The following is a 25,671-nucleotide window of genomic DNA, read 5'->3' as shown; positions in this document are numbered from 1 at the left end:
TAGTAGGTTTATGGATATAATACATGAAGAAGCTATCGCAGCTAGGACAAAGTTGGACTGAATTAGAGAAGTTCTAAGAAGATTCACCTCACCAGATGGTCGAGTACTCTGGGTGTCAAACTCACCGGAGCATATTTGTCAAAAGGGGAGAGAGGCCTGAAGACCTCACCAGAAAGTTCGGTGATCAGAGAAGACACACACTGGAGTATTTTGTCTAGAGAAGGTTGCAGCCATTGAAGTTAAAGATCAAAGCACCAAATGGTCCGGTGATCAAAGTGCTACACACACCGGACAATAAATAGTGCAAAGAGGCAGAACGAAGTTCAGCACATCGGATGGTCCAATGATGAAAGTTGTGCACACCGGAGCATTATTTTCAAAGAGGGTTGCATTGGCTCAGTTGGCTGAAGTTAACTCACCGGATAGTCCGATGATAAAGTGATGTGCACCGAATGCATACACCGGAGTAATTTACACAAAGAAGAATGAAAGGCTCAGATGACTCAGGATAACTCACTGGATAGTCTGGTGATAGAGATGAAATATACACTGGTGTGTCTGGTGTTCACAGAGGCTTGAGTGGGGTTCCAACGGTTAGTTTGTGAAAGTGTACTCACCGGATGATCTGATATTAGTACTATTGTTCTCACCGGATCATCCGGTGTTAACAACTTTTCTAAGCCGTTAGGTTAACGACTAGTGCGCAGGTTTGAGACTATAAATACCCCTCCACTCAGTCATTTGAAGCAGTAGCGTGCTGCTGCAGTCCAAAGAAGTACACGTACACCTGTGAAGACATTCAAGCCACCAAAGTGCTTAATGTCACTATCCAAGGCGATTAAGCACAAGATTAGTGAGTGATTAGTGCTTATAGGCCTACAAAGAGTGTTGTTAGGTGATTGCTGCCTAGAGAGTGGATCAAGGAGTGATCCAACCTTGTACTAAGTGGTACGTCGGCACCTTGGAGTCTAGGCGATTCGTCGGCAGGCTTGTTGACCCTCCGACTTTGTGTAGAGCGGCGGTAAGGCGATTGTGCAGGGACGCGGAGACCCTTGCCTTGGTAGCTCAAGCTCTGAAGTGATCATGACGGCAAGAAACCAGAAGAGAGGCTAGTGGTGAGACCTTACCTTGGTGTCTTGGTGGCTCATCTGGGTGGAGACATTATCTTTGTGACTTGATAGCTCAAGAGCTATGAACGGGTGCCGACTGAAAGCATATATTTTGTGTAGCACTAACATGGACTAGGAGTGACATTCATACCATTGATACCACGGGAAAAAATTCTTATACCGAGTTTGCTCTCTCTATCTTATTTATGTTTCTTCATTTACATTTTTACAATTTATCTTCTTATATAAGTTGCAAATGCTTTAATCGGTAGAGTAGACATACTAGATAAAACTAGAGCACATCTAGATAGAATTTGATATAAATTTATCTTGTATTATTTTTGAACCAAAATAGTTCTAAGTATCCTAATTCATCCTCCTCTCCTCTTAAAACGTCACCGATCCCTTCACATACATATGTCGATCTTGTAGATGCATCTATGAGTACAAAAAGTACCTCAATAATCTAGATAATAGTTGAGTATAACCACATATCACTTGAATATGTTCGAAGAAAGTTAGTGGTTCATTTTAAATTTTAGACTATTCTTGCTAAGATGCCCACAGGAGTGAAGACAATGACAATTTGAAATGGAAAGGAAGATGACTGAGTCCTTTATATAGGAAAAATTTAGTAAAGGCGAACAAACGGAAACAGATGACTGAAATGACAAGTTGTTCGATCAAAATAGTAGCTAGTAGACCAAGTCGGATACTTATCGATTACCATTGTTAGACTATCTTCAACTGTATTCTTTTTATTTTATTCTCTTCTTAATTTTCTTTTTTCTTATTTTCTTTATTTTCTCTTATTTCCAACAGCTTCCCTTCGAGAGGAATCATGAAGGGAAAATAGAGAGATTACCATCTTAAAAGGAATGACTTTAAAAATCCCTTTGTGACGAGAACTGTAAAAAAAAAAAATCATTAGAGCGTCGAAGAAAAAAAAAATCCTTTCACAACGAAATCTAGACGATGAAGGGAAATCTTTGACCATAGTCTTAATGGTTGCTAGTACTTACCCAAACTACTGTGTTAATAGTTGACACGGAATAAGAATAACTATGAAGAAAAATATTGCAACTAGTTCGAGTTATTTCGCACGCTATAGATATTGTGAGAGAATCATAAATAGGATTTATCATAAACAAAAATACCGCATGATGTGGAATTCGTAATTTTCAAAAACTAAATCAAACTATGTTTTATTTTGTGAAAGGAAAAGATACAGCTTTGTCAAGCAGAGAAAATTATATACGTCAGACACATAGGCCAAGGTGCGCACGATTACCGTAGAGAAACACGGTAGGGTCAAAAGCCTCGTCTTCTTTCCAAGATACCCAGTAGCCACTGAGGAAAATGACTCCGGATAGGGTAGGACTAAGTCACAAGATAAAGTTTTATTTTGTGAAAGGAAAAGATACAGCTTTGTCAAGCAGACAAAATTATATACGTCAGACACATAGGCCAAGGTGCGCACGATTACCGTGGAGAAACACGGTAGCCGGTAGGGTCAAAAGCCTCGTCTTCTTTCCAAGATACCCAGTAGCCACTGAGGAAAATGACTCCGGATAGGGTAGTACTAAGTCACGAGATAATATCAAAGGAAAAGCCAGTTGAGGTCCCAACCAATCACAGCACAGTTTTTGTATAAGATAAGTCGATAAAAATTACACATGACACGAGCGAGATCTGAGCAGCAGATTCGTTATTGTAGTAGCAAAAATATTTAATAACAAATGTATATAGTTTAGTTAGCGTCGGACTCTCATCAACAAGTTTTTTGTTTATCCAAATGTTAAAGCACTCAATTACACGCAAACTATATTTTGAAGATCATTTCTAAACCACAAACCACCAGTCTATTAGATATTTTTTTCTGTCTTTCCTGCTATCGCCTATCCTCTTCCACAAATGCAAACGTTCCCTTCGGTTGACATCATGCAAACTAAACCCATACGGTAATGGAATCCAATGTGTACACATGTAAGCGCCTGCGGTTTGCCTTCTCGGGGCAGTCTTCAAAAGTTCAAGTCAGCATCATCAAAGATAAGTATATGTGATAATGCATGTCATCTAATAAAGCTGCAAAGAGCTAACCCAGCATTAAAGCTACCAACCTCTCCCTACGCCTCCATAGCAGAGCTCCCTGAGAAGACAAAAAATGGTTGCACTGCTCTATCTTGTCATTCTTCCATTGCTCTCCAGCCAGATTTGCTCTGGCACTTCGCCATGGCAGACCATGACCACCGGCTCACACATAAGAGGAGAAGACCATGACAAGATATTCCTCCTCTCACCAGACGCCACTTTCTCTTGCGGCTTCCATGAACTTGGAACAAATGCTTTCACCTTCGCCATCTGGTACACCACCAACAGCACCGAGAGAACCGTTGTCTGGACGGCAAATCCCTACTCCTCGGAGAGTGGCTACTCTCCGGTGAACAAGTATGGCTCCAGGATATCGCTGAACCGCGATGGCAACCTGATCCTCATGGATACCAATGGGACGACGGTGTGGGAAAGCAAGACGTCGTCAGGGAAGCACACAACAGTTACCCTCCTCAACAGCGGCAACCTTGTGATCAATGATTCCAGCAACAATATTGTGTGGCAAAGCTTCCATTCGCCAACTGACACCTTGCTCCCGGGGCAGAACCTGACAAAAGACACAAGGTTAGTATATGGATACCATCACCTCTATTTTGACAACGACAATGTCTTGCGGCTGCTGTATGACGGCCCAGAAATTACAAGCATCTACTGGCCAAGTCCAGATTACAACGCTCTCAAAAATGGCCGCAATAGATTTAACAGCACCAGGGTTGCAGTTCTGGATGACATGGGTAATTTCGTGTCAAGTGATGGGTTCAAGATAGAGGCTTCAGATTCAGGTCCAGGAATCAAGCGAAGGATCACGATCGATTATGATGGCAATTTCAGGATGTACAGCTTGAATGCATCCACAGGGAAATGGGTGGTCACAGGGCAGGCTGTAATACAGATGTGTTATGTGCATGGATTGTGTGGAAAGAATGGGCTCTGTGACTACTCTGGTGGTCTACGATGTAGGTGTCCTCCAGAATATGTGATGGTTGATCCAACAAATTGGAACAAAGGATGCAGACCAACGTTCTCAATTGACAGAAACCGAGCACATGAGGATTTTACATTTGTCAAGCAACCTCATGCTGACTATTATGGCTTTGATCTGTCCTCCAATCAATCCATCTCATTTGAAGCATGCTGGAACATTTGCTTGAACAGCAGCACCTGCTTATCTTTCACATACAAGGGTGGGGATGGTTGGTGTTACACTAAAGATTTACCCTACAATGGTCAGGTATACCCGTATTTCCCTGGAGATAACTATATGAAAGTACCAAAGAGTTCAAACAGTTCAGCATCCTTAATCTACAAAGAAGAAAGCCTCGCCTGCGGACCCCCAGGTTCTGAGGTCATGCTAGGATCAGCAAGCATGTATGGAACAAAAAAGGACAACATAAATTGGACATACTTCTACGTCTTTGCTGCAATATTGGGAGGTCTAGAGTTGCTTGTTATTGTGGCAGGCTGGTACTTTTTCTTCAAGAAGCATAACATACCCAAATCAATGGAGGATGGATACAGGATTATCACAAACCAGTTCAGGCGGTTTACATATCGAGAATTGAGGGAAGCAACTGGAAAGTTCAAAGAAGAGCTTGGGAGAGGAGGCGCTGGAATTGTTTATAGAGGATTACTTGAAGATAAGAAAATTGTGGCAGTAAAGAAGCTTACAGATGTTTGCCAAGGAGAGGAGGAATTCTGGGCAGAAGTGACCCTTATTGGAAGGATCAATCACATAAATTTGGTCAGGATGTGGGGTTTTTGCTCAGAAGGGACAAACAGGCTATTAGTGTATGAGTATCTGGAGAACGAGTCACTGGATAAGTATCTCTTTGGCGAGAGGAGTACAGAAAGCCTGCTTGGTTGGAGCCAAAGGTACAGGATTGCGCTGGGCACAGCAAGGGGCCTTGCTTATCTTCATCATGAATGCCTTGAGTGGGTTGTTCATTGTGATGTGAAGCCAGAAAACATACTCCTAACTCGAGATTTCGACGCCAAAATAGCAGATTTTGGACTAGCCAAGCTTGCAAAGCGAGATAGCACTAGTTTCAATTTCACCCATATGAGAGGCACAATGGGCTACATGGCACCAGAATGGGCACTGAATTTGCCGATCAATGCAAAGGTTGATGTTTACAGCTACGGGGTCGTGCTTATGGAGATTGTAACTGGAATCAGGGTTTCTAGTGGCATAGAGTTAGATGAAAGACATGTAGATTTTCTGGAGTTTGTCCAGGAGATTAAACAGATACTGGCTACTGGAAATGTTAGTGATATTGTTGATGACAGACTGCACGGCCATTTTGATCCAGAGCAGGCGATTGCAATGGTGAAAGTAGCTTTTTCATGCCTCGAAGAAAGAAGCAAGAGGCCAACAATGGATGAAATTGTCAAGATTCTCATGTCATGTCATGATGAAGAAGACTTCCACCCTGCTTATTCATATTGATCTGCAACAGATGCAAAGATTTGAGCTAGGCATAACAAGATAGCTTTGATGGTGTTATTGTAGGCACAATGAGACAGATGAAAAGAGCTAATGTTTGCAGATCTGAATTAATGTATTGTAAATTCTATCAGGTTTTGTTCTTTCAATGCAACAAATGAATAGTATATTGGACTCTTAGTGGTGGTGTTACCTTTTTCTCACTACGCTTGCCAATTAAGAACGTGGAAAAAGCACAGCCCAAGAACTCATCTCCCAAAACATTTTCACCATCATAAGGTTCTGCACGTTGTTGTTACAAACAAAACCAATAATTCTTATCCCTTCCATTGATAGAAAAGTAGCACATACACAAAGCAAAAGAACATAGTTTGTGCACAATGGCGTCAAAGGAAACTGTTTACGTTTTCTCACATCAGGAAGCAGCACCCACACAATGTATTGTAAATAGCTATTTTGCAGCAGTAAATTGAGGAAAACTGGCTTCCTTGCATGAGCTGTTCTGACAGCAAAACTTATGGCCTTGGCCTTACTTTGCTACACCAGAATTTTGAATGCAGGGCATTGTCAGGTATTTAAAAATGAGATGTTCCATTTTTTTTTCTATTTTTCAATCAGAAGAGGAAATGAATGTTTTTTTAACAGAAAACAGTAGGGGAATCCCCCACAGTGGTAAATATATCATATAACGAAAGAAAAAAGGGGGGAACAACTCAAACCATGTACAAGGAGACCAAGACTAAGAAAGAGAGAAAAAAGAAGCTATACAAGAGAAGAGAGCCAAGTGGACAACAAAGATTTGGAAGGCTCATTGACCCTATTTAGCTGCAAGAGAAATTCAGAGAAAAAGCAGTCCTTCCAGTCGTGGAAAGAAGGCCTAGAGTTTCTAAAAATAAAATTGTTTCCTTGCTTCCAAATACTCTAGGTGACTATGATGAAGATATCTATGAAGAACGGCCCCTGAAAAGCTTGAGCAGTCTGCTGCACCATCGTGAAGAAATCAAGATTATAGTCTCAAGGTATCTAGATGAAATGCCAGCAGTTGGCCGCAAATTGACAAGTGAAGAAAAGATGGAGAGCAGTCTTTTCAGTGTTGTTAGAGCATAAAACACATTTGTAGTTATTTCCTTCAATCTTCATTCTCTTCCTTTTTAGAATATTTCTAATATTGAGTCTATCCATTAAGAGCAACCATGTGAACACTTTGAGTTTCCTACTACAGAAAGATTTCCATATCCAGCGCACGTGCCGGGGGGGGGTGGTATGTTTCTGAAAGGGAAATTATAGAACTTCTTGGCTGTGTAAGAACCAGTACCCCAAATATAATACCATTCATCATTTTTGTCTGCTTGGCTTTGGAAAGAATTAAGCTTCGAAAGAGAGGAATAAAAAAATCTTTTGAATGGACATGTCTTCTCTAAAGGCAGCACAGCCACTGAGATATCTTCATTCTTGGTGTAGGATAACAATCTGGACACATTTTAGGGGAATAGCCAGATGCAACCTTGGTAAGGGCCAATCTGTCTGCAGTTGATCCTTAAGCAAGGAGCTATCCCAGAGGTCCATCCATAGCATGACAGTTTGGTCCTTACCAAGGTTGCATCTGGACAAACTTAAGGATGTCTCTCCACCAAAAGAAACTTTTGTCATTGGCCATGTGAGGAACTGATTGGTTATTGTACTGGTACTCCAAATTAGCTAAACCCAGGGAAGATCCTGTTTGTTATAAAATTTATGAAGGTGTTTCAAGAGTAAAGCTTCATTCTGAAGTTGTAGGTTGACCACCCCCAGGCCTCCATTCTTTTTTGGCCTGCAGACCTTCTCACAGGCCACCATAGGTTTCCTAGAGACATTTATATCCGAACCTCTCCACAAGCATTGTCTTCTGGCGCTGTCAATAGACTGAATAACCCCAGAGGGCAGCTTGAGGGTGCACACAGAGTAAGTTGGGAGAGCTGACAGCACCGAATTAACCATTTCAAATTTTCCTGCCATTGTGAGGAAATTTGAGACGGCCGATAGTCTTATTTCCACATTGTTCATGAGAGGAGTATGGCCCTCAATCCTAGGACAAGTGATAACCAGAGGAAGGCCCAGACAGGTAAAAGACTAAAAGAGAGTTTTCCAATAGAGCAACCAAAGACGCCAGCTAGAAGAGGTGTTGTTTCATGATCAATATTGATCGGGATAAGACAAGACTTGTCAAAGTTTACCTTGAGACCTGTAGAAGCAGTGAAAAGAATTGAGAATGGCCTTCAAGCAGAATAGTTCCTTTTGGGATCCATTTAGGAAGAGGAGGGTATCATCTGCATATTGGATAATGGGAAAGTCTTGTTCTGCTGATGTCTAAATGGGCATGGAAAGAATGCCATTTGTGTGAGCCTTGTTGATGATGCATTGAGGGAGATCTGCAGCAAGCACAAAAAGAAGTGGGGAGAGGGGGTCCCCTTGCCTGACTCCTCTTCTACACTTGACGAATTTCCCTAGAACACCGTTAAGAAGCACAGCTGAAAAACCAGTACTAAGGATGTTCTCCATCCAATTGATCCACCTTTGATTGAAGCCAAGATGAGAAAGCATACACTGTGCTCCACTGTATCAAAGGCCTTTTCAAAGTCAAGCGTCAAAATGACTAATTCTTTTTTTTTTGAACAATGACATTGGTGAAGATATTTATAAGCGTAGCCAAGGAAATATTGGATAGTCCTTGATTTAATGAAACCATATTGATTTATGTGAATTATAGGAATAATCACTCTCTGCAACCTATTAGCCAAGAGCTTGGTGATCAGCTTCAGACTAATGTTCAAAAGGGAGAGAGGTCTGAAATCTTTAATTACCACAGGATTGTTGTTCTTTGGGATCAGTGTGATGAATGAACTATTTATGGCTTGAAGGTCAATGGAACCATGATAAAAATCCTCACAGAGAGAGAAGTCATCTTTGATGACCGGCCAACACCTTTTAAAAAATAAGCCATTAAATCCATCTGGAGCTCGAGATTTGTCTGGTGGCATTTCTTTGATGACCATGTCAATTTATAGGTTGGAGAAAGAATCTGAAAGACTTACAAGGTGCTCAAAGGATTGAACAAAATCATTTAGGTTGAACCACATTCTTGGACTGCTTGAGGGTCCCATTCTGTCTTTGAAAGCACCATACAACACTACAGCCTTGTCTTCATGGTTGCAAAGAAGTCTTCCCTCATTAGATTCAAGGGATGTAATAGTGTTTTTCATGTATCTTTCAGTTGCTACAGCATGAAAGAACTCGGTGCTTTCATCGCCAAATTTGACCCATCTGATGGAACATCTTTTTCTCCAATAGACCCCCCCCCCCCGGGTCAACCTAGAAATTCTCAAATCTAAAGATCTGAGCTCTTGGAATACTAGTTCCAATTTGAACAAAGCATGGGATACAATCAAAAATGGTCTTAGAAAGAGGGAGCAAGAGGGTGTTTGGAAACTCTACAATCCAGTTGGTAGAAGTGAAATACCAATCCAATTGTTCAAGAAGATGATCATGCTGCATATTGTTGTAGGTGAATTTTCTGCCTTTTAGGGGAATTTCAAGAAGGCACCGATTGCCAATAACCTCATTGAAAGCTTCAATGCCACTTAGGTTCCCTCCTGGCTTATTGCGGTCCTCCAAAGATCTATAAAGATTGAAATCTCGAATAATCATCCAATTTTCTCCTTCTCCAATGACCAGATCATTTAAGCAACTGAGAAATTCAGCTCTCTCTAGTCCACTACACGGGCCATACACATTCATGAAAAATCAATGATCACCATTAAGAGCAAAGGTGAAAGCCAAAGTTAGAGCGACGAGGGCCGAAAAGATGACATTTCCAACAAACTGAGCACCATTCCAGGCCACCAGGAGACCACCTAAAGCTCCAATCGAAGGAACAAACGCATACTTATTAAATCTTTTGGGTGCAAATTCTTTAGAGTTGACATATCAATCGATTCCATCTAGGTTTCCTGAATACAAGATCAAACAAGAGCTTTCCTCTATTTCTGCTTTCAAGGCAAGCCATTTCGATTCAACATTTAGCCCTCTGATATTCCAATTGAGAACATAGTCACCAGAACTCAGGGACGATCATGTCGAGGAACGGGGTAAGGGATGCAGGACAAACCCTGACAAAATTGCGGTGCGACAGGGGTATTCCTCTTCGGGACGTTTATCTGGGACGTGGGAGGAGACCCCGGGTCGATAGCCGAGTCGATGACCTGTTTTTACTGAATATAGTAATCACATTCAACTAAAGCCCATTATCAACATTATCCAACTATGCAACCATACAGCCCATCGTCAAACATTCCATCTAAAGGCCTCATAGCGCAAGCTATCTAGCCCACTGTCAAAGCTGACCAGTCCACTAGGGCTTCTTTTACTTACATGAAGCCCACAACGCAATAGCATACTATGCGGCGCAAGATATAGAGAGGCGCGCAACACATTACAGCGACGAAAAAGGAGCACGAAAGCTATGCGGCGCTATCGTAGCTACACAAGCACGAATGAAGGGTGGAGCTGCCATCCGCCACTGTCCGTTGATGCAAATCTGCAGCAGAAGGGGCCCGTCCGCTGGCGAAGTCCACGTTACTCATGGTACAAAGGCTGTGTGGGATAGCAACGAATCCTTAGCCACAGACCCAGGACATTCAACCATGTAATCCTAGACATCCAGGAGAAAGGCCACGGCTACAAAAGAGGGAAAAGAGAGCGGAGCCCTCAGAAAATTAGACCAGGAGATCAACCACATAAACGTATGGGAAGGAGGGGTCTCCTTCTCCTTAAGACTGAAGAAAGAGCCGATAACATAACAAAATACAGAGCCACTGACCAAAGTACCACCATAAACCCAGAATATAAACATCCTCCCAAAAGTGTTTCCCATGAGACCGAACAACTTAAGATTGTGACAAACCATTAAACAAAAGCTATAGGGTAACTAAAAAGAGAAGGCCCTCCGAGGTTGATTCCACCCTTTGTTCCAAGTGTCTCTCGCTGGACACCTCCTCAAGGGGTAGACCGCACTCCTCTACTGCCACCTTCTGGATGGCAGCAACAGATATTGCCAGGATGTGGTTAGCAAACGAGTTAATATCATCACGAGAAGGGAATTCGCTAAGACCAGGAAATTCATTGAGGGGGAACATTATCCATAATCAAATCGAGGCTGCTCAAGTTCCTGTCCACCCTGGCAGTTCTTTTGGTGACGCTCTCATTGTGACCTACTTGAGGGGCATACACGCTAATAACGTTCAAAACCAAATGCCCAACAACCTCCCCAACAACCAACTTAACAAGGATAATCCTATCTTTGTGCCTCCTTACATCCACCACTCCGTTCTTGAGCCTCTTGTCGATCAAGATGCCAACTCCACTTCTACTCACGGTTCCCATGTACCATAGCTTGAAGTCGATATTCTCCACTTCCTTCGCCTTCGGTCCCTTCCATTTAGTTTCCTGGACACAGAGAATATTTACACGTCTCACAACTTACCTATTGAGAACCCCACGTTCCAACTACCTAAACAAATCCTACTTGGCTCGGGTAGCTTCCTTATCCTTCGCACCCGTCGAGACAAATACGAAGACCCTGGCTCATTTTTCACTACACCCGGGCGCCAATGTAGCGCACCAATGGAATAAACAAAAAAAGCATATCATTTTGCATTTTAAAATAAAGAAAGAATGCCCACTCTTTGTCCAAAAGAAAAGGAAAAAAAAGGAAGATTGCTCACCAAATAGTCAAGATCACAATCTGTAAGGGCAGATGTTCAATACGAGCAACTCACATGAGTAAAGTAATACTGTATATGCTCATAGTGGTGCAAGCCAGATGAACTCACCTTAGGTGGCGTCCTTCCAGTCATAACCAACAGGTACTTCGACACATAATAGAAGCAAGACAGGCAGGACAGGAAAGATTGAAGGAGCCCCACAGGCTACAACATACATGAAGAAACTGAATCTCTTTCTTCCCATCATCACCCCCAACAACCAGAAAGGATGTCAGACCATAAGCACAGGTTCCTCTATCCAATCTTTCTTTCCTTCGTCTCCGTTCTGTTGTGCTCTCGTACACCCCCATGGCAGACCATAAGCACAGGTTCATCTCTGCAAGTAGATCACGGGGAGACCTTCCTGGTCTCCTCAGACACAACCTTCTCCTGCAGCTTCTACTCATCTAGAGAGGGCACAAATGCCTACTACTTCTCCATCTGGTTCACCCACGCCACCAACAAGGCTGTTGTTTGGACGGCAAATCCTGACTCTCTGGCAAACGGCCGTGGCTCCAGGATCTCCTTGAACCGTGAAGGTAACTTGCTCCTTACTGATGTCAATGGCTCCACAGTGTGGGAGAGCAAGACAAGTTGGGGAAAGCACACCACAGTAGCTCTCCTCCACTGATAAGGTAGTATGGCAGAGCTTTGATTCACCGACTGACACCTTGCTTCCTTCACAGCGTCCGACAAGAGAAACAAGGTTGATCTCTCGATCTGGGTATCATGTCCTCTATTTCGACAATCGCAACATCTTATGTCTCCTATACAGTGCACCAGACATCGCAAGCATATACTAGCCAAGTCCAGATTACAATGCACTGCAAAACGGACGAACTAGATTCAGCAGCAGCAAGATAGCAGTCCTAGATGACTAGGGCAATTTCCTGTCAAGTGATGGATTCAGAATGACAGCTTCAGATTCAGGATTCAGGGTCAAGAGAAGGATCACCAACAATTATGATGGCAACTTCAGAATATACAGCTTGAATGCATCAAATGGCAAGTGGACTGTCACAGGGGAGGCTGTACTGTAGATGTGATATGTGCATGGGTTATGTGGAAAAAATGGAATTTGTGAGTACTCACAGGGTCTCAGATGCACTTGTCCTCCAGGATACGAGATGACTGATCCAACAAACTGGAATAAAGGATGCAGGCCAACATTCAGCGTCAGTTGTGGGCAACCACGAGAGGATTTTACATTCATCAAGATTCCCCATGGTGACTTTTATGGCTTTGATCTGACTTCAAACAAGTAAATATCATTCGACGAATGCATGCAGATATGCTTGGACAGCTACTTGTGCTGATCTGTCACATACAAAGCTGGAGATGGTCTATGTTACACTAAAGATCGGCAATACAACGGCCAGGTTTATCCATATTTTCTAGAAGACAGCTACGTTAAACTACCTAAGGTTACTTCAACATCTTCGGCTTCCGAAACATTCTAGTCTTACCTGCAGCCCAAAGAATACCAAGATTATGCTAGTATCATAAGATGCATACATGAAAAATTCCGGTAACATAGACTGGATATACTTCTACATCTTTGCTGCTATATTAGGTGTGGTTGAGCTTCTTTTCATCATGACAGGGTGGTACTTTCTTTTCAAAATGCATAACATACCCAAGTTGATGGAGGAAGGTTACAAGATGATAACAAGCCAATTCAGGTGGTTTACATACCGTGAGCTGGTGGAAGCAACAAGTAAATTTAAAGAAGAGCTAGGAAAAGGGGGCAGCAGGACAGTTTACAGATGAATACTTGGAGACAAGAAGGTAATGGCAATAAAAAAGCTCAGATATGTTAAACAAGGCGAAGAGGAATTTTAGGCAGAGGTCTCTAATTGGGAGGATCAATCATATAAATTTGGTCAGAATGTGGGGGGTTTGCTCAGAAGGCAAACACAGGTTAGTCTATGAGTAAGTTGAGAATGAGTCATTGGATAAGTACCTTTTTGGTGATAAGGGCACGGAGAGATCGCTATCATGGAGCCAACGATTCAAGATTGCCTTGGGAACAGCAAGAGGCCTTGCTTACCTTCATCATGAATGTCTCGAATGGGTTGTCCATTGTGATGTAAAACCAGAAAAGATACTGATGACACGAGATTTTGAAGCCAAGAGAGCAGACTTCAGACTGTCCAAGCTTTCAAAGAGAGACGGTTCTAGCTTCAATTTCACTCATATGAGAGGCACAATGGGCTACATGGCACCAGAATGGGCACTGAATTTGCCAATCAATGCAAAGGTCGATGTTTACAGCTACGGAGTTGTGCTCCTGGAGAATGTGACTGGGAGCATAGTTTCGAGCGGCATAACAATAGACGAAGAAGAGATGGATTTCATGCAGTTCGTTCAGGAAGTTAAACAGATGCTCGCTAGGGGGATGACCTGGATATAGTAGATGCTAGACTCAAAGGGCATTCAATCATGAGCAAGCAACAATGATGGTGACAACAGCTGTTTCATGTCTTGAAGAAAGAAGCAATCAAATTGCAAAAGACCTCATGGCATATGATGATGAAGATAATCACGCTGCATACTTTTGATGACCTGTAACCAGAAGAACCAGAAGCAAGAATATAGCCTGAAAAGTCTTTACTCAATTGCCCACAGCCCCACACCACTCTTAGAAGAGAAACAGTAATGGCACTTTGTCTATTATGCTCCTTACCATATAAAATGGAAACATTAGAAGTATTCTTCAGATTTTCTGCTTGCTATTTTTAAGTTGTGTTTGGCATCCTGAGGGGCTCGTATAGAAGGCCAAAGGTGAAGGCTATAAACATTTCTTTTATTTTTGTGTGATAACTCCTTATATGCCATTTTGTCATCTTGTTGCTGTTGTTCTGGTTTCAGTGCAGAAAGGTACAATTCTTCAGGGAGATAGATACAACGATGCAAAAACATCATTGCATTCAAGGACAATCACCAGAACCTCTTTTACATGGTAGTTTTTCTACAGTGATTTTGAAACTTATGTAAAAAAAAAAAATCCCAGAAAGAATTCAATTAAAATAAATTATTCTTCATATTCAACAAACCATCGAATTGGTAAGCCAAAAACTTACTTGCATTTGGAGCACTCTTCTCATGGCAACACTTTAACACCAAATATCATCAGCATACTCAACATATGTATAGCTTCAACCTTCTGTGGCTTGAAAAAGCTGCATAGATCAGCCAAAAACTAGAAAATGATATAGAATTAATCATCTGGGAATTATGTGCTTTCCTAATTCGACATGTGACATAATATTTTTGGATGCAACCACTTGAGCTCTCTCCTCCTACTCTTCAAAAACAAATCATTCATTACCCTAATGATGCCTACAATGTATACAGATATACACAAGAGGTCAGTTAACAGGAAACTGCCAGGCAGCAATATGACTAGCTTTACTGTTATAAGCAATCCACACACACCGGTTGGTGTTGTACCACCCCATAAGAACGGTACAAGGCATCCTGCGGGTGAAAAGGATTGAAGAGGCAAGACTTGGAAAAAACATAAGAGTGATGACCTTGAGAATGGAGTCAAGACATTACATATTGGTTTGCTTTACAATGCTCTTTAAATATCTACAAGCTATTGCTATAACCTTTGATACCTTCATTCACCGCCCATAATCCTAACCGTCTGAGCAGTATAAGATCAGCTCCAAATTAACTGGTTTGATTCAGAAGAGCTGACTGTGTGGTGCTCTTCAAGACAAACCTAAGAAGTACAAATGCTCCTGCCAACACAAAGCAATGAGATTCTCTAGCCAGTGGCTCATGTAAAAGTTGTAGTTTTAGCAGCTGCTTAGTTCCGGATAACAGCATGATAAACCATGGCCAACAAAGAATATTCCACCATGTAAAATTTTTGGATCCGGCACTGCTAACCCTAGTGGCCTAGTCCAACAAAGAATATCACTGTTTGTAGATTTCCACTGGAACTCTAACCTACCAACCACTGCTTGTTTTACAGTGCAAATATCAGAGATAACTAGATATGTACTGAGACAAATTAGTATATGAAATCAATAATCCACAAAACCTTCAAACGTCAAATAAAATTTACTGCTCACATCTAAAGTTCACTGCTTTAATCGTATAATTTTCTAAAAGAGAAGGTTAGAGGTAAAAATCACATCAATACCAATGCAAATAATTTACTACTCAACATCAATTAGCAATTTGTTTCCATTGCAAATAATTGCCTCTATTAAAAACTTGTGTACATTCCAAGACACAACTACAATATATTATCTCAACCTCATGCATCTAAATAACAGCATGCTAATAATTCTAAAGAGCCATCATGCTCAATGTTAGTTGCTCATTAGAAAGCACACCAGTGACCAGCATGAAGGTACAGCCCAAAAACGCTATAGGCATTCAATCTTGTTTCGACTTGATGGCTTAATTGAGCTATAATAGATGGTACAATGAGAATTGAAACATCGTCACTCATCAGCTAGTTGTACAGATTCCAGCAGTAGCAGCAGTCCATGCTACAACAGAGCCACTTCTTAAAAAGAAAAACAGAAGATGAATAGCTTAGCTTCTTCTCTTCAAATATCCAGGTCATGGAACTACATGAGCCAGCATTCCGCTACCGACCATAGCAGGTAAAGGCAATTTATTGCAATAAGCTAGCTCGAAAGTTGCATTAAGGGTGAGAAATTCAAATCAACCAACAGCCACAGTAGGGAAACAAATGAGTCCCATGAAAAAGAAGACAGCCTGATGATCTTTTGGTCTGTGCAACACTGGAGGTGGGCCAACTCAGGGTAAAATCAGAACTGCAACGCCTAGAGCATTGAAGTACTCTCTGTACTTTTGTATCTGCATCAGACGATCTCATCAAGTGGAGATTTGACTGAACATAGAAACTGTTCCTAATATTGAGCAAACGCATAATCTCCTGAAGCTGCAATGAAGGGTGGTTTCTGCAGTAAACTCTGATGGCATCCATACACCATCTTTAAAGAAAAAACTTAACCTTTGACCAAACAGAGAATGACAATCAGCATTTGCCGTTTCAGCATCCTCATTGCTTTCCAAATGGCATATGCACTCCCTTGAAAGAAGAGTAACATCACTCTGACAAGCACAATGCCCTTGCTTGTGCATTTTTCCAAAATTTTCTTCACAGCTGACCACATCTTGAGAGCTGTAACATTTTCTAACAGTTGCTAATAGATTCAAGGACCATGATGAGAGAATGTCGTGCATATCATCAACTGTTAAGCAATGCAGATTAGGCCTTAGAGGATTTGAAAGAATATCATGAACCATCTTATAAACAGCACGGAAGCATGTGGAGCAACATTTATAGAGACATGAAGATTTTGGAACTGAAAGATTCTGCATGTTATCTTGCAGTTGACCATCAATCAAATGACCTGATTCAACATCACTCAGAGGATTATTCGTCTTCAACTCATTATCATCGCCATGAGCTTCAGATGAAACAATGTTCCTTGGTATTCCTGTACTGTTAGTACTAGCTGAGGATGCAACAGAGTTTCCTGCCCTTTGCAGATCATTCAAATGTTCAACAGATTCTGTGTGGTTTTCAGATCTTTGAGTATCTGATCTGCAGTTCTCTTCATCATAGGTTGACCCGGACATTTTTCCATCATTGTTTGCTCCACTGGGTTCTCCATCATTTGTTATACTATCTGCATGTGTATGGTTACCCCTATGCACATCAGGTGAAGCTGAATGGACAATATTGCATTCCACTTCATCCCTGCTGGATATAGATGTCACATGATCATCATCAAGGTCACAGACCATAGTATGGATTTCAAGTTGATCTGAAGTATGCTGGACTGAGTTATCTTGCATCTCATTAGGACAGCAAGCAGGAAAAACCTCATGGTCCTGAGTGCGTTGGGCTGGAATGTCTTGGACCTCAGTAGGGTTGCCAGCAGGAGCAACCTGTAAATTGGTTTCTGCTGCGTACCTGGTGCTTTGACACTCTTTGGTGCATGATCTTCCTTGACTTGTTAACTTTGTGCCTGATGTTCCTGTCCTGCTCTCAATATGTAACCTGACAATAGAAACAAAAAGAAAAGAAGCGTTAGCACAACCTTTTCCATAGACCTACATCAGCAGCACGAAGGTACCAGCAAGTTTTTGCTGACCCAAAGAACTATATCTTACCTGACTTCAAAAAGAAATAAAGGAGTGAAAGAATCAATAGAAACAAAAGCATAAAGATTGGCCTACCTATGGAAGGTGTACGCCCAGCTGTTCACAATATCATCCAGATAAGCAACGTGAGATAGAATATGAAAATACCGAAATCGGTTTCTCTTTTCCAAAATTTTAGTTCGGATCTGTCCAACTAACAGTTCCAATACCTTTCTCACCTCAGCACAGACTTCCATAACAGACGCATAGACACCTCGATAAGCTAATAACCCAACAGCAACTAATCCTCTCGCACAGAGAGTCTTTTCCTTGCCCTTAACAACATTGTTTCCTCCATTTAGTGACTTATCAGGCAAGGTACTGCTATGCAATAAACAGGAATTAAATGGCCAGCCTTTCCATGGCCCATTTATATCAGTACAGGGGCCTTCCCGTAGCTTTGAGGTAACCCAACAAAGTTTAGAGAAGTGAGGGTGCTGCAGTATCTGAATTCCAAAAGCAATAATAGCAAGTGACTCGTTGCCCTTTACAGTTCTGCTAGAAGGATTTCTTCGAACTGTGCCCTCAAATTCAGTTTTCTGAATATTTCCTCCTTTATCCTTCACATTAGATGGTGGTGGCTCTTGCTGAGCGCTGCTTGCCGCCAGCTGAGTTGGATTCTCCCTTGAAGCAACTCCAAAAGAGGGTTGCTCATTCTCACTGGACTTTGATTCACCTGGTGCACTAATTTCCATGGAAGCAAAGACTTCTTTCTGTTCATCATGATTATTCTTATGAGATCTGCCATGCAAAAATTGAACATGATGTTGAATTAAGTCATGTGATAACCGCAAAGCACATGAATCAATCATCTCATCCCAGTTAAAGCTGTTGTCAATATTCACAGAAAATCTTGGTATTGTGTGTTCTGAAGAAGCAAGAAATTGATCCACAACATGTGCGCTGAAGAACCCTCTTACTCCACTAGGAAGATCTTGAAACCTCAGGTCACTAGTGGACTGTAAAACAAAATGTTAGCTAATCATCCAACGTTGTGCATAAACTAATAAAGTATTTCAGGCTACAATAAATTATGGCCATCCCTCTTAATTTTTAGAAAATCAGGGACAATGGCCAAAACCAATAATCCATTATTCACCGTGTTTTCCACAAACATGGGATGAAAGTTTTTTCGACAACAAATGAATCAACCGGCTCCTTATCCTTTGCACACAATGATCTATAATTAACGAGGTGTGCTATTGTATGAACTCAACAACTATCCCCTAAGTTTTCCATTCAGTTGCTTCAATGCCACAGTTTTATTTTACTGTTTTTGCATATGCTCACATATTTGTACCTTCTTTTTTACGCCAATAACACAAATATTATATTCTATCAGTAAAGACTCTATAAACTAACTCGGTTCAACAGCACAACAAAGCACGGCAGTACAGCACAGACCAGACCACGACACCAAAGTTGTCCTTAGTCCTGAGTCCTCTACTATACTGCCTGTCCAAGGTCCTGTTTGCAATGCAGGAAACTGAGCTGTATCCTACGAAATTCCGAGAGTTTCTGTGAAATTCCTTTGTTCCTAACAAACCCCAAGATTCTCCTGTAATGCCTAAAAGCACGATTGAACAAACTGCTAAGTCAAAAACTATCCTATAATCTCAGTTTCTCTTTTCTTCCTTTCTGGTTATACAAAAAATAAATAAATTCAATACATATACTGATTAGAAAGCTCCTACACTCATTAAAAATAGCACTGAAACAGTGGTGACTAGAAACTTAGCCAGTAACAGAATTTGGAAACTCAAACAGATTCAGACAATTTCAGTGCTATTTTTGAAACCGCTTAGATACCAGTGCTACTAGAGAGCTGAGAAAAAAAAGACAGCATTCAGGCAAACGAAAGGAAGTTGTATATAATGCTTACCAGAATACTTATTGATACAGAAGCCAACAATGAATCCATCTGCTCAACCAACGCATTCCAAACTTCAGAACATTTTTCGACATGATTGGTGGGTGAGGATGCTAAATCGCTTGCCCCCATATTGAGCATATGACCTTCTATCTGATTATGGACCTTCTCTACTGCCCACAAATCAATTCTAGGCATGTAGATGATGCATCTTCCAAGGTTTAGGCATTTTACTGGTCAAGAGAAGGGGAGGGGGGAAGCAAAAGAAAAATATCATTACTTACTCATATCCACCGAAAAGAAATTAAGAATTTTACTGTAACAATAGGACACATAATCAATAGACTATTTCTCATCAATTAAAAAAGGAATGGGGAAAAACACCATTTCCCTTCTCCTGCAATAAAAGCCGTCAGTTCAATGTGTTGCTTAGATTTAAATCAGCGTGTCACAGTTATATCAATTGCTGTAGAATGGTTGCCAGGCAATTGCTTCTAAACTCATGCGGCGTGGCTGAAATAGGGCACTGGTTCAGCTAAACTCAGCCTGTCAATTTACATCAGGCCAGATATAGGTTGCCCTTCCATTCAATCCATAAAGAATCAAAACAAAATTGTGGTTCATCAACCTTTAGAGCATATGTGTGTCAATAGATATTTTGCCATCAATTGCAAGAGGAACGAGAAATAACATCATTGCCCATGTTTCCTGCAATGAAAGGCCCTCAGTTCAAGTTGCTAGTTTTGCATGAATTTTTAATAAGTGTATCACCATTATATCAACTGCCATATAATGGTTACAAAGCAATGGCCTCTGAACTCACACGGTAGGTCCAAAATTGTATATTTTTTAACTAAACTAAGTCTATCAATGTCAGGGACACGTATGTGGTCGTGTGTACCAGCACTGTCATAGGCCTAGCGTGCAAGAGCCACATGGGCCAGCTGCACCATGAGCCAATACCGGTTTGGCAGTGCACCTGAAGGAAGGCATTAATTAGGGAGCTGGTTCTTTAGGCATAAGATTTAGTTAGTTATTCTTGTTAGACAAATCCAATCTAGACTCAGCTCAGAACCTCGTTATTCCCTTCACTCATCCACAAACTCACCATATTCTTGATCCCCACTCACCTTCCACCGAGCCCATAACAGTCAATTTAAAATAGGTATTAGATATAGGTCAGCCTTCAATAAAATCCATAAAAAAATCATAACTTTTGTGGTGCATCAATCTTCAGAGCATATGTGAATTTGTGTTAAAGTTGACAGGCGAGATAGATAATTAGTAAACCCAAGCCCATTGGAAAAACAAAATAATGAATTCAAGTCATTTCTAACTCAAAGAAAAAGATGAAGCTTGAGTAACCAAAAGAATCTAGCTTGCATGCATCTCCAACTTCATCTTGTTATGGTTCTTAGGTAAGCAGCTTTTACTTACAAACTGTTAACCTATAAGAAAAGGAATAGAGGGCAATGATATGAAGAATGGAACTACAGGTTTTACTTTTATGAAAAGAAAGAAACAACATGATACCAATGATGGTGCTGGTAACCATAAAAATAGAAGGAACAGTAACTATGGATGACAGGGAAGACCGGGACTGAAAGGAGAGAAGTGTTAAGTCATGACAACAAAAGTCACCCATGGTCTATGCAATTGCAGCCACAGGGCATTAGGCAACAAAAGCACAATGACATTTTAAATCTTGAATAGAGTTGTAGTTGATTCCTGTATGAACGCAACTTTTGAGCAGACATTCATTTCACATACTCATCAGTCATCGCTCATCACATGCAGTCACATGCGTAGACAGTATAAAGTAAAGGAACAAAATGCACAGGTGGAAAATATTATCATCAGCATTACAAGAAAAATACAGTGAATTGATGTTCTCTCACTGAACATTTCAAAAGTAAATGAAAATAAACAAAACTTAGTAACTTACGAAGAATTTGTGTCAGTCCACTAAGGATATCACCATTTCCCTCCTGCGCCATAGTTGCAATATCAAGCTTGTGTATTACAATCTGGCCTGTAAAACCATGAAGAAGGCAACGAATCAGATGTTGCTGGCCTGATCCGGGTGCTCCAGCAACTAAAGCTCGGAAGCCTGAAAGTTTATGCGGTAACCCTGCTTTCAAATGAAAACCCATGGAATTTAATCTGCTGCCATCAAAATTCTCCTGTGTTTCAACATGACTCGGCAACATTGAACCATGATTTCCTAGTTGTGCAGCTACTAGACCACAGCTTGACAGGATTGTTCCAATTCTATGTGCAATATCTTTCTGTTGGATCAAAGAATGAAGATAGGAAGACCAAAAAGTGCAGGGTACACTATGTTTTTCCATGGATGAGAACACAACTTCCTTAATAGAGCCAGATGCCTTAAGAAGGGATGAAGGTAACCAGACACGCTCATCCAAATACAGGGAAATAAGAAGGTGTACCAAGGGTTTAAGAAGGCTTGGTACAAGATAGGAATCAAGAGGTGAGGAAACTAAATCATTTGCAGCATTCCCTGCTTCTCTTTGTGAACAGGGTGGGGGAGCAGCTGCAACAGCAGCTAACCAATCTCTTTCCTCCACAAGAACTGATGGAAGAGGAACTCGCCCATGCTCAATTCCTTTCTCAGCAGATCGTAAGATTTCCTGTAATGGGCAGGTTCTTTTCAGAGCATTTATTGCAGCTTGTGTACAAATTGCCTGCAGATCAGCACCAGCATATCCAACAGTTTGGCTAGCAATATGTGATAGGAATGCACCTGAAATAGGACTTGGCCAGTTTTTTGTGTGCAGTGACAGAATAGCAGATCTGTCCTCAAAGGTTGGTAGCGGAAAGTATATCTCACGATCAAACCTTCCTGGTCTCCTAAGAGCAGGATCAATAGCATCAGGGCGATTTGTAGCCCCGATCACTATAACCGAGCCCCGTGATTTCAAACCGTCGAGCAATGAAAGCAAAGTCGCCACAACTGAATTGTGTGTCTGGTCTTGTTGTCTGGATCTACAAGGTGCTAAACCATCTATTTCATCAAAAAATATGATAGAAGGTTGACATCGTTCAGCCACCTGAAATAGAAGTCTTAACTGTCTCTCGGCGTCGCCAACATACTTACCCAAACAATCAGCACCTTTTCGAGCAAAATAAGCAATCCTTCTGTTACCCTGAGAACATGCCCCTATTAGCGCCCTTACAACAAGTGTTTTACCAGTACCAGGGTGGCCATGCAGCAGGACGCCTCTTGGAGGTGTAAGACCTAAAGAGCTAAAGAACTCAGGATATAAAAGAGGTAGTATCACCACCTCCTTCATGCTCTGAATAACATCACTGAGCCCAGCAACAGATTCCCAACCACAATATGACTTTTCATTTTCAGAAGAGCCTCCTATATAAACAGGTGCGATTCTCAAAAGATCTCTGTTTAGCCGCTTGCCCTCACGTTTTAAGAACTCTTCATCTTCCCCACAGTTCTCTAACCATTTCTCTTCAGCATCTTTGTCCTTCCTCCAGGCATCGTGTGACAGCTTTCTGATATCTGCCTTCATCTTTTTTATCTTCATTTTCCTGAGTAATTCGACATACTTATCTCCTTGGGGTTGGAAGAGATGTCGATGATCGTTGCAAGCTATAAGAAACTTCCGGTGATCAAATATACAGGCTTCTGCTCGACTACAAGGCTACACATGGAGAAAATATTAAATATTAAGGCAGCAATAGAATGCTGAAGTATGTTTTAAAAGCTTTCAATTACCAAATGGTAGGTTTTCGGGCATCGATCAACACGACACCCGATAGTCGCTCCAGGTCTGCCACATCGACTGCACTTCAGAAGTCTTCCACGGCAAAGCGCAGCTCTTACATTCCTTAGACACCCCAAACCAGCAAAGTAAACCTGAAATTTGGAAGGAAAAAGAAACCTGGATTTTCATACCCCCAGCACATTTTATCAAAATTTCAGTATCACTAGCATGCAATACAGTAAAGGATTTAACTCATTCCACTAACAACACAGTCTATTTAAATTCAGTCATCAGTAATCCAGAGCAACCAATGTTGATCCCTAACAATTTAGTGGGGCTTACCTTTTTTAGAGAATAAAATCATGACAAACAAAAGAGTATTGACAAGAACATTGCATCCTGTATAAAACAGACCCAAACTACAGCAATGATATGCATAGAAGCAACTTCACATAAACATTCAAGAAACAAATGAGAGTTTTGAACATATACTGCAGGTACAGACCTCAGGACTCCAAACGGCACAGTTCTGATGAACCCAGACACGTGCAATGCCAAAGCGATCATGAATTGGACCCAACAACCTTCCAAGCCAGCCAGGATCATCACCAAATCCATCCCAGATATCATAGTTTGGCTCCTCTGAAGGCAAAACCCCCTCGTAGGCTTCATTGTCACTGTCAACACAATCATGTAACGCAATCTTAGGCGGTCTCCCATCAGTCCCTCCTCCACAGAGCCCACACCTCCTCCCTTCTTTAACCAACTTAACTCCCCGTTTTTCATCTGACACTGGGGACTTTGGCATTCTCTCCTTTGGACCATCCTCAGACAATACTATGTTTGGTACATGATCCATATGCTCGCCCTGCTGGACCTCTTCCTCTTGCTCAGGAGGACCAGGACAGTCCAGATCCATCTGCTGCTCTACACGAAGGTTGCTCTCTTCTGCAATCTCTTCACTCTGCACGTCAAGCCGCTCAATTCTGTCTGAATTGCTGGCCCCAACTTCCTCATTGCCCTCATCACAAGCTAACTCATCACCATCATGTCCTCCCAGTACAGGCAACTCCAACTCTTCTGTTCTCTCCTCCCGCTGCAAACCCTCCTCCGCCACCACTTCCTCCTCCTTGCCTTCTTCTACATCATTTCTAGTACCTACTGTTGGTTCCTCCTCCTCTGCTACCGCCACCACCTCTGACTTCTGTTCTTTTTCTCCCTCTTCCTCTTCTACTACATTGACACCTACCACAGCCTCGTGTGCTTCTACGTTCAAATCTATTGTTAAATTAATCTCTCGATCCCTCAGTTCTCTACGTTGCGACTGCAAACCTCCACCCTCCTCGCCCACCTCTTCGTCCTCAGCCCCCTCGCGGACGTCCACCACCACCATCCTGGCTTCCTCATCCTCCTCCTCGTCATCGTCCTCTCCGAACCACAGTGTCCTCGCCCGCCTCTCCAGATTGGCCTTCCCCTTAACCCTATCCCTCAGCCGCGAGCGCCACACCACACTCCCCTCGTCGTCCTCCTCCTCCATCTCCCAGGCATCCGCCTCGTCCCGCGTCCTGCTCTTGGTCCCCCTCCGCGAGCTCCCGCTTGAACCCACCCCGCCGCCACCGCGGCGGGGCCTCTTGCGGCGGGGGGAAGGGAGCGGCGAGGTGTCGAGCACGACCGGCGCTCGGCGCACCCGTGTGCTCCGACGGATGGCCTCCGCGTCGGAATCGTCGTCGCCGGCGCCGGCGCCCGGAGACGGCGGGGGAGGGGCCGGCGCGACGTCGTGGATCGCATCGAGGCGCTTCTGCTTCTTCCGGCCGCGGGAGCCGGCGCCGCCGCGCCGACGCTTGGGCTTCGATGGGGGCATCGCGCAGCGCACGCAGAGACGACGACTCGAGAGGGGGTTTGGCCTTTTGGGTCTAGCTAAGCCTTCGGGTTCGACTCGCGTTTCCTTCCAATGGAGAAGAGAAGGGTTTGGGGGTCGTAAACACGGGGGAGGGGAAGTGATGTCAGCGACGAGATGCCGTCACCGACAGGTGGACCCTTTTTTCTGGGCCAGCGTAGCAGTGGGGCTAGTAAGAATGCACGATGGATGATGCAGCTTCTTTTCGAATGTGGGCTGGGTACTACGGGACTATTTGGTTTTGGCCCACTTATACCCCTGGACGGGTTAATTATTTAATGGAGAAATTGGTGAAAATGAGTTACGCGTGAGCGCACAGGCACAAGCGAGATAGCTGTTGGCTTCCATTCAAACACTGTGGTTCTCACGTGCAAAAACGAGTCAACTTCCCGTGTAATCTAGTTATTCCATTCAATTCATTGCTACAATCCTTGAAGTCACTGAAGCACTACCTATTAGCTTCCTTTGACATAGGAGAACTGAATTGGCTGACCATCC

At 42.3% G+C, this 25,671-nt stretch overlaps 2 protein-coding genes and 2 pseudogenes across 2 annotated transcripts; 3 read left to right on the top strand and 1 right to left on the bottom strand.

Moving 5' to 3' along the window:
* The first annotated feature begins 3,200 nt into the window (after positions 1 to 3,200).
* On the top strand, positions 3,201 to 5,794 carry LOC133908445 (putative receptor protein kinase ZmPK1). The gene has a single exon (XM_062350481.1). It carries the CDS (start codon positions 3,274 to 3,276, stop codon positions 5,665 to 5,667), a length of 2,394 nt encoding a protein of 797 aa, XP_062206465.1. The 5' UTR covers positions 3,201 to 3,273; the 3' UTR covers positions 5,668 to 5,794.
* A 5,741-nt stretch (positions 5,795 to 11,535) lies between these two features.
* LOC133908446 (putative receptor protein kinase ZmPK1) lies at positions 11,536 to 12,922 on the top strand (annotated as a pseudogene).
* Positions 12,923 to 12,977: 55 nt separating this feature from the next.
* On the top strand, positions 12,978 to 14,023 carry LOC133905728 (putative receptor protein kinase ZmPK1; annotated as a pseudogene).
* Positions 14,024 to 15,646: 1,623 nt separating this feature from the next.
* Positions 15,647 to 25,240, bottom strand: LOC133908443 (uncharacterized). Its single transcript, XM_062350480.1, has 6 exons — positions 23,782 to 25,240; positions 23,288 to 23,428; positions 21,479 to 23,213; positions 19,546 to 19,766; positions 17,700 to 18,622; positions 15,647 to 17,520 (listed from the first exon to the last, which is right to left on the bottom strand). Exons 1-6 carry the CDS (start codon positions 25,135 to 25,137, stop codon positions 16,326 to 16,328), a joined length of 5,571 nt encoding a protein of 1,856 aa, XP_062206464.1. The 5' UTR covers positions 25,138 to 25,240; the 3' UTR covers positions 15,647 to 16,325.
* Positions 25,241 to 25,671: the final 431 nt, after the last annotated feature.

This window comes from Phragmites australis, chromosome 2, assembly GCF_958298935.1.
Source record: "Phragmites australis chromosome 2, lpPhrAust1.1, whole genome shotgun sequence".
Classification (NCBI taxonomy): domain Eukaryota; kingdom Viridiplantae; phylum Streptophyta; class Magnoliopsida; order Poales; family Poaceae; genus Phragmites; species Phragmites australis.
Note: the sequence above shows the minus strand (reverse complement) of the source record. Positions and strands in the feature narration are given on the sequence as shown.

Excerpts from the sequence above, each read along its gene's own strand:
- LOC133908445 (XM_062350481.1), top strand. The coding sequence starts at position 3,274 with ATGGTTGCACTGCTCTATCTTGTCATTCTTCCATTGCTCTCCAGCCAG.
- LOC133908443 (XM_062350480.1), bottom strand. The coding sequence starts at position 25,137 with ATGCCCCCATCGAAGCCCAAGCGTCGGCGCGGCGGCGCCGGCTCCCGC. Across the intron at positions 18,623-19,545 it reads CTGTATCAATAAGTATTCTG|TCCACTAGTGACCTGAGGTT; the intron begins GTAAGCATTATA and ends TTTGTTTTACAG. Across the intron at positions 17,521-17,699 it reads TGGGCGTACACCTTCCATAG|GTTACATATTGAGAGCAGGA; the intron begins GTAGGCCAATCT and ends TTCTATTGTCAG.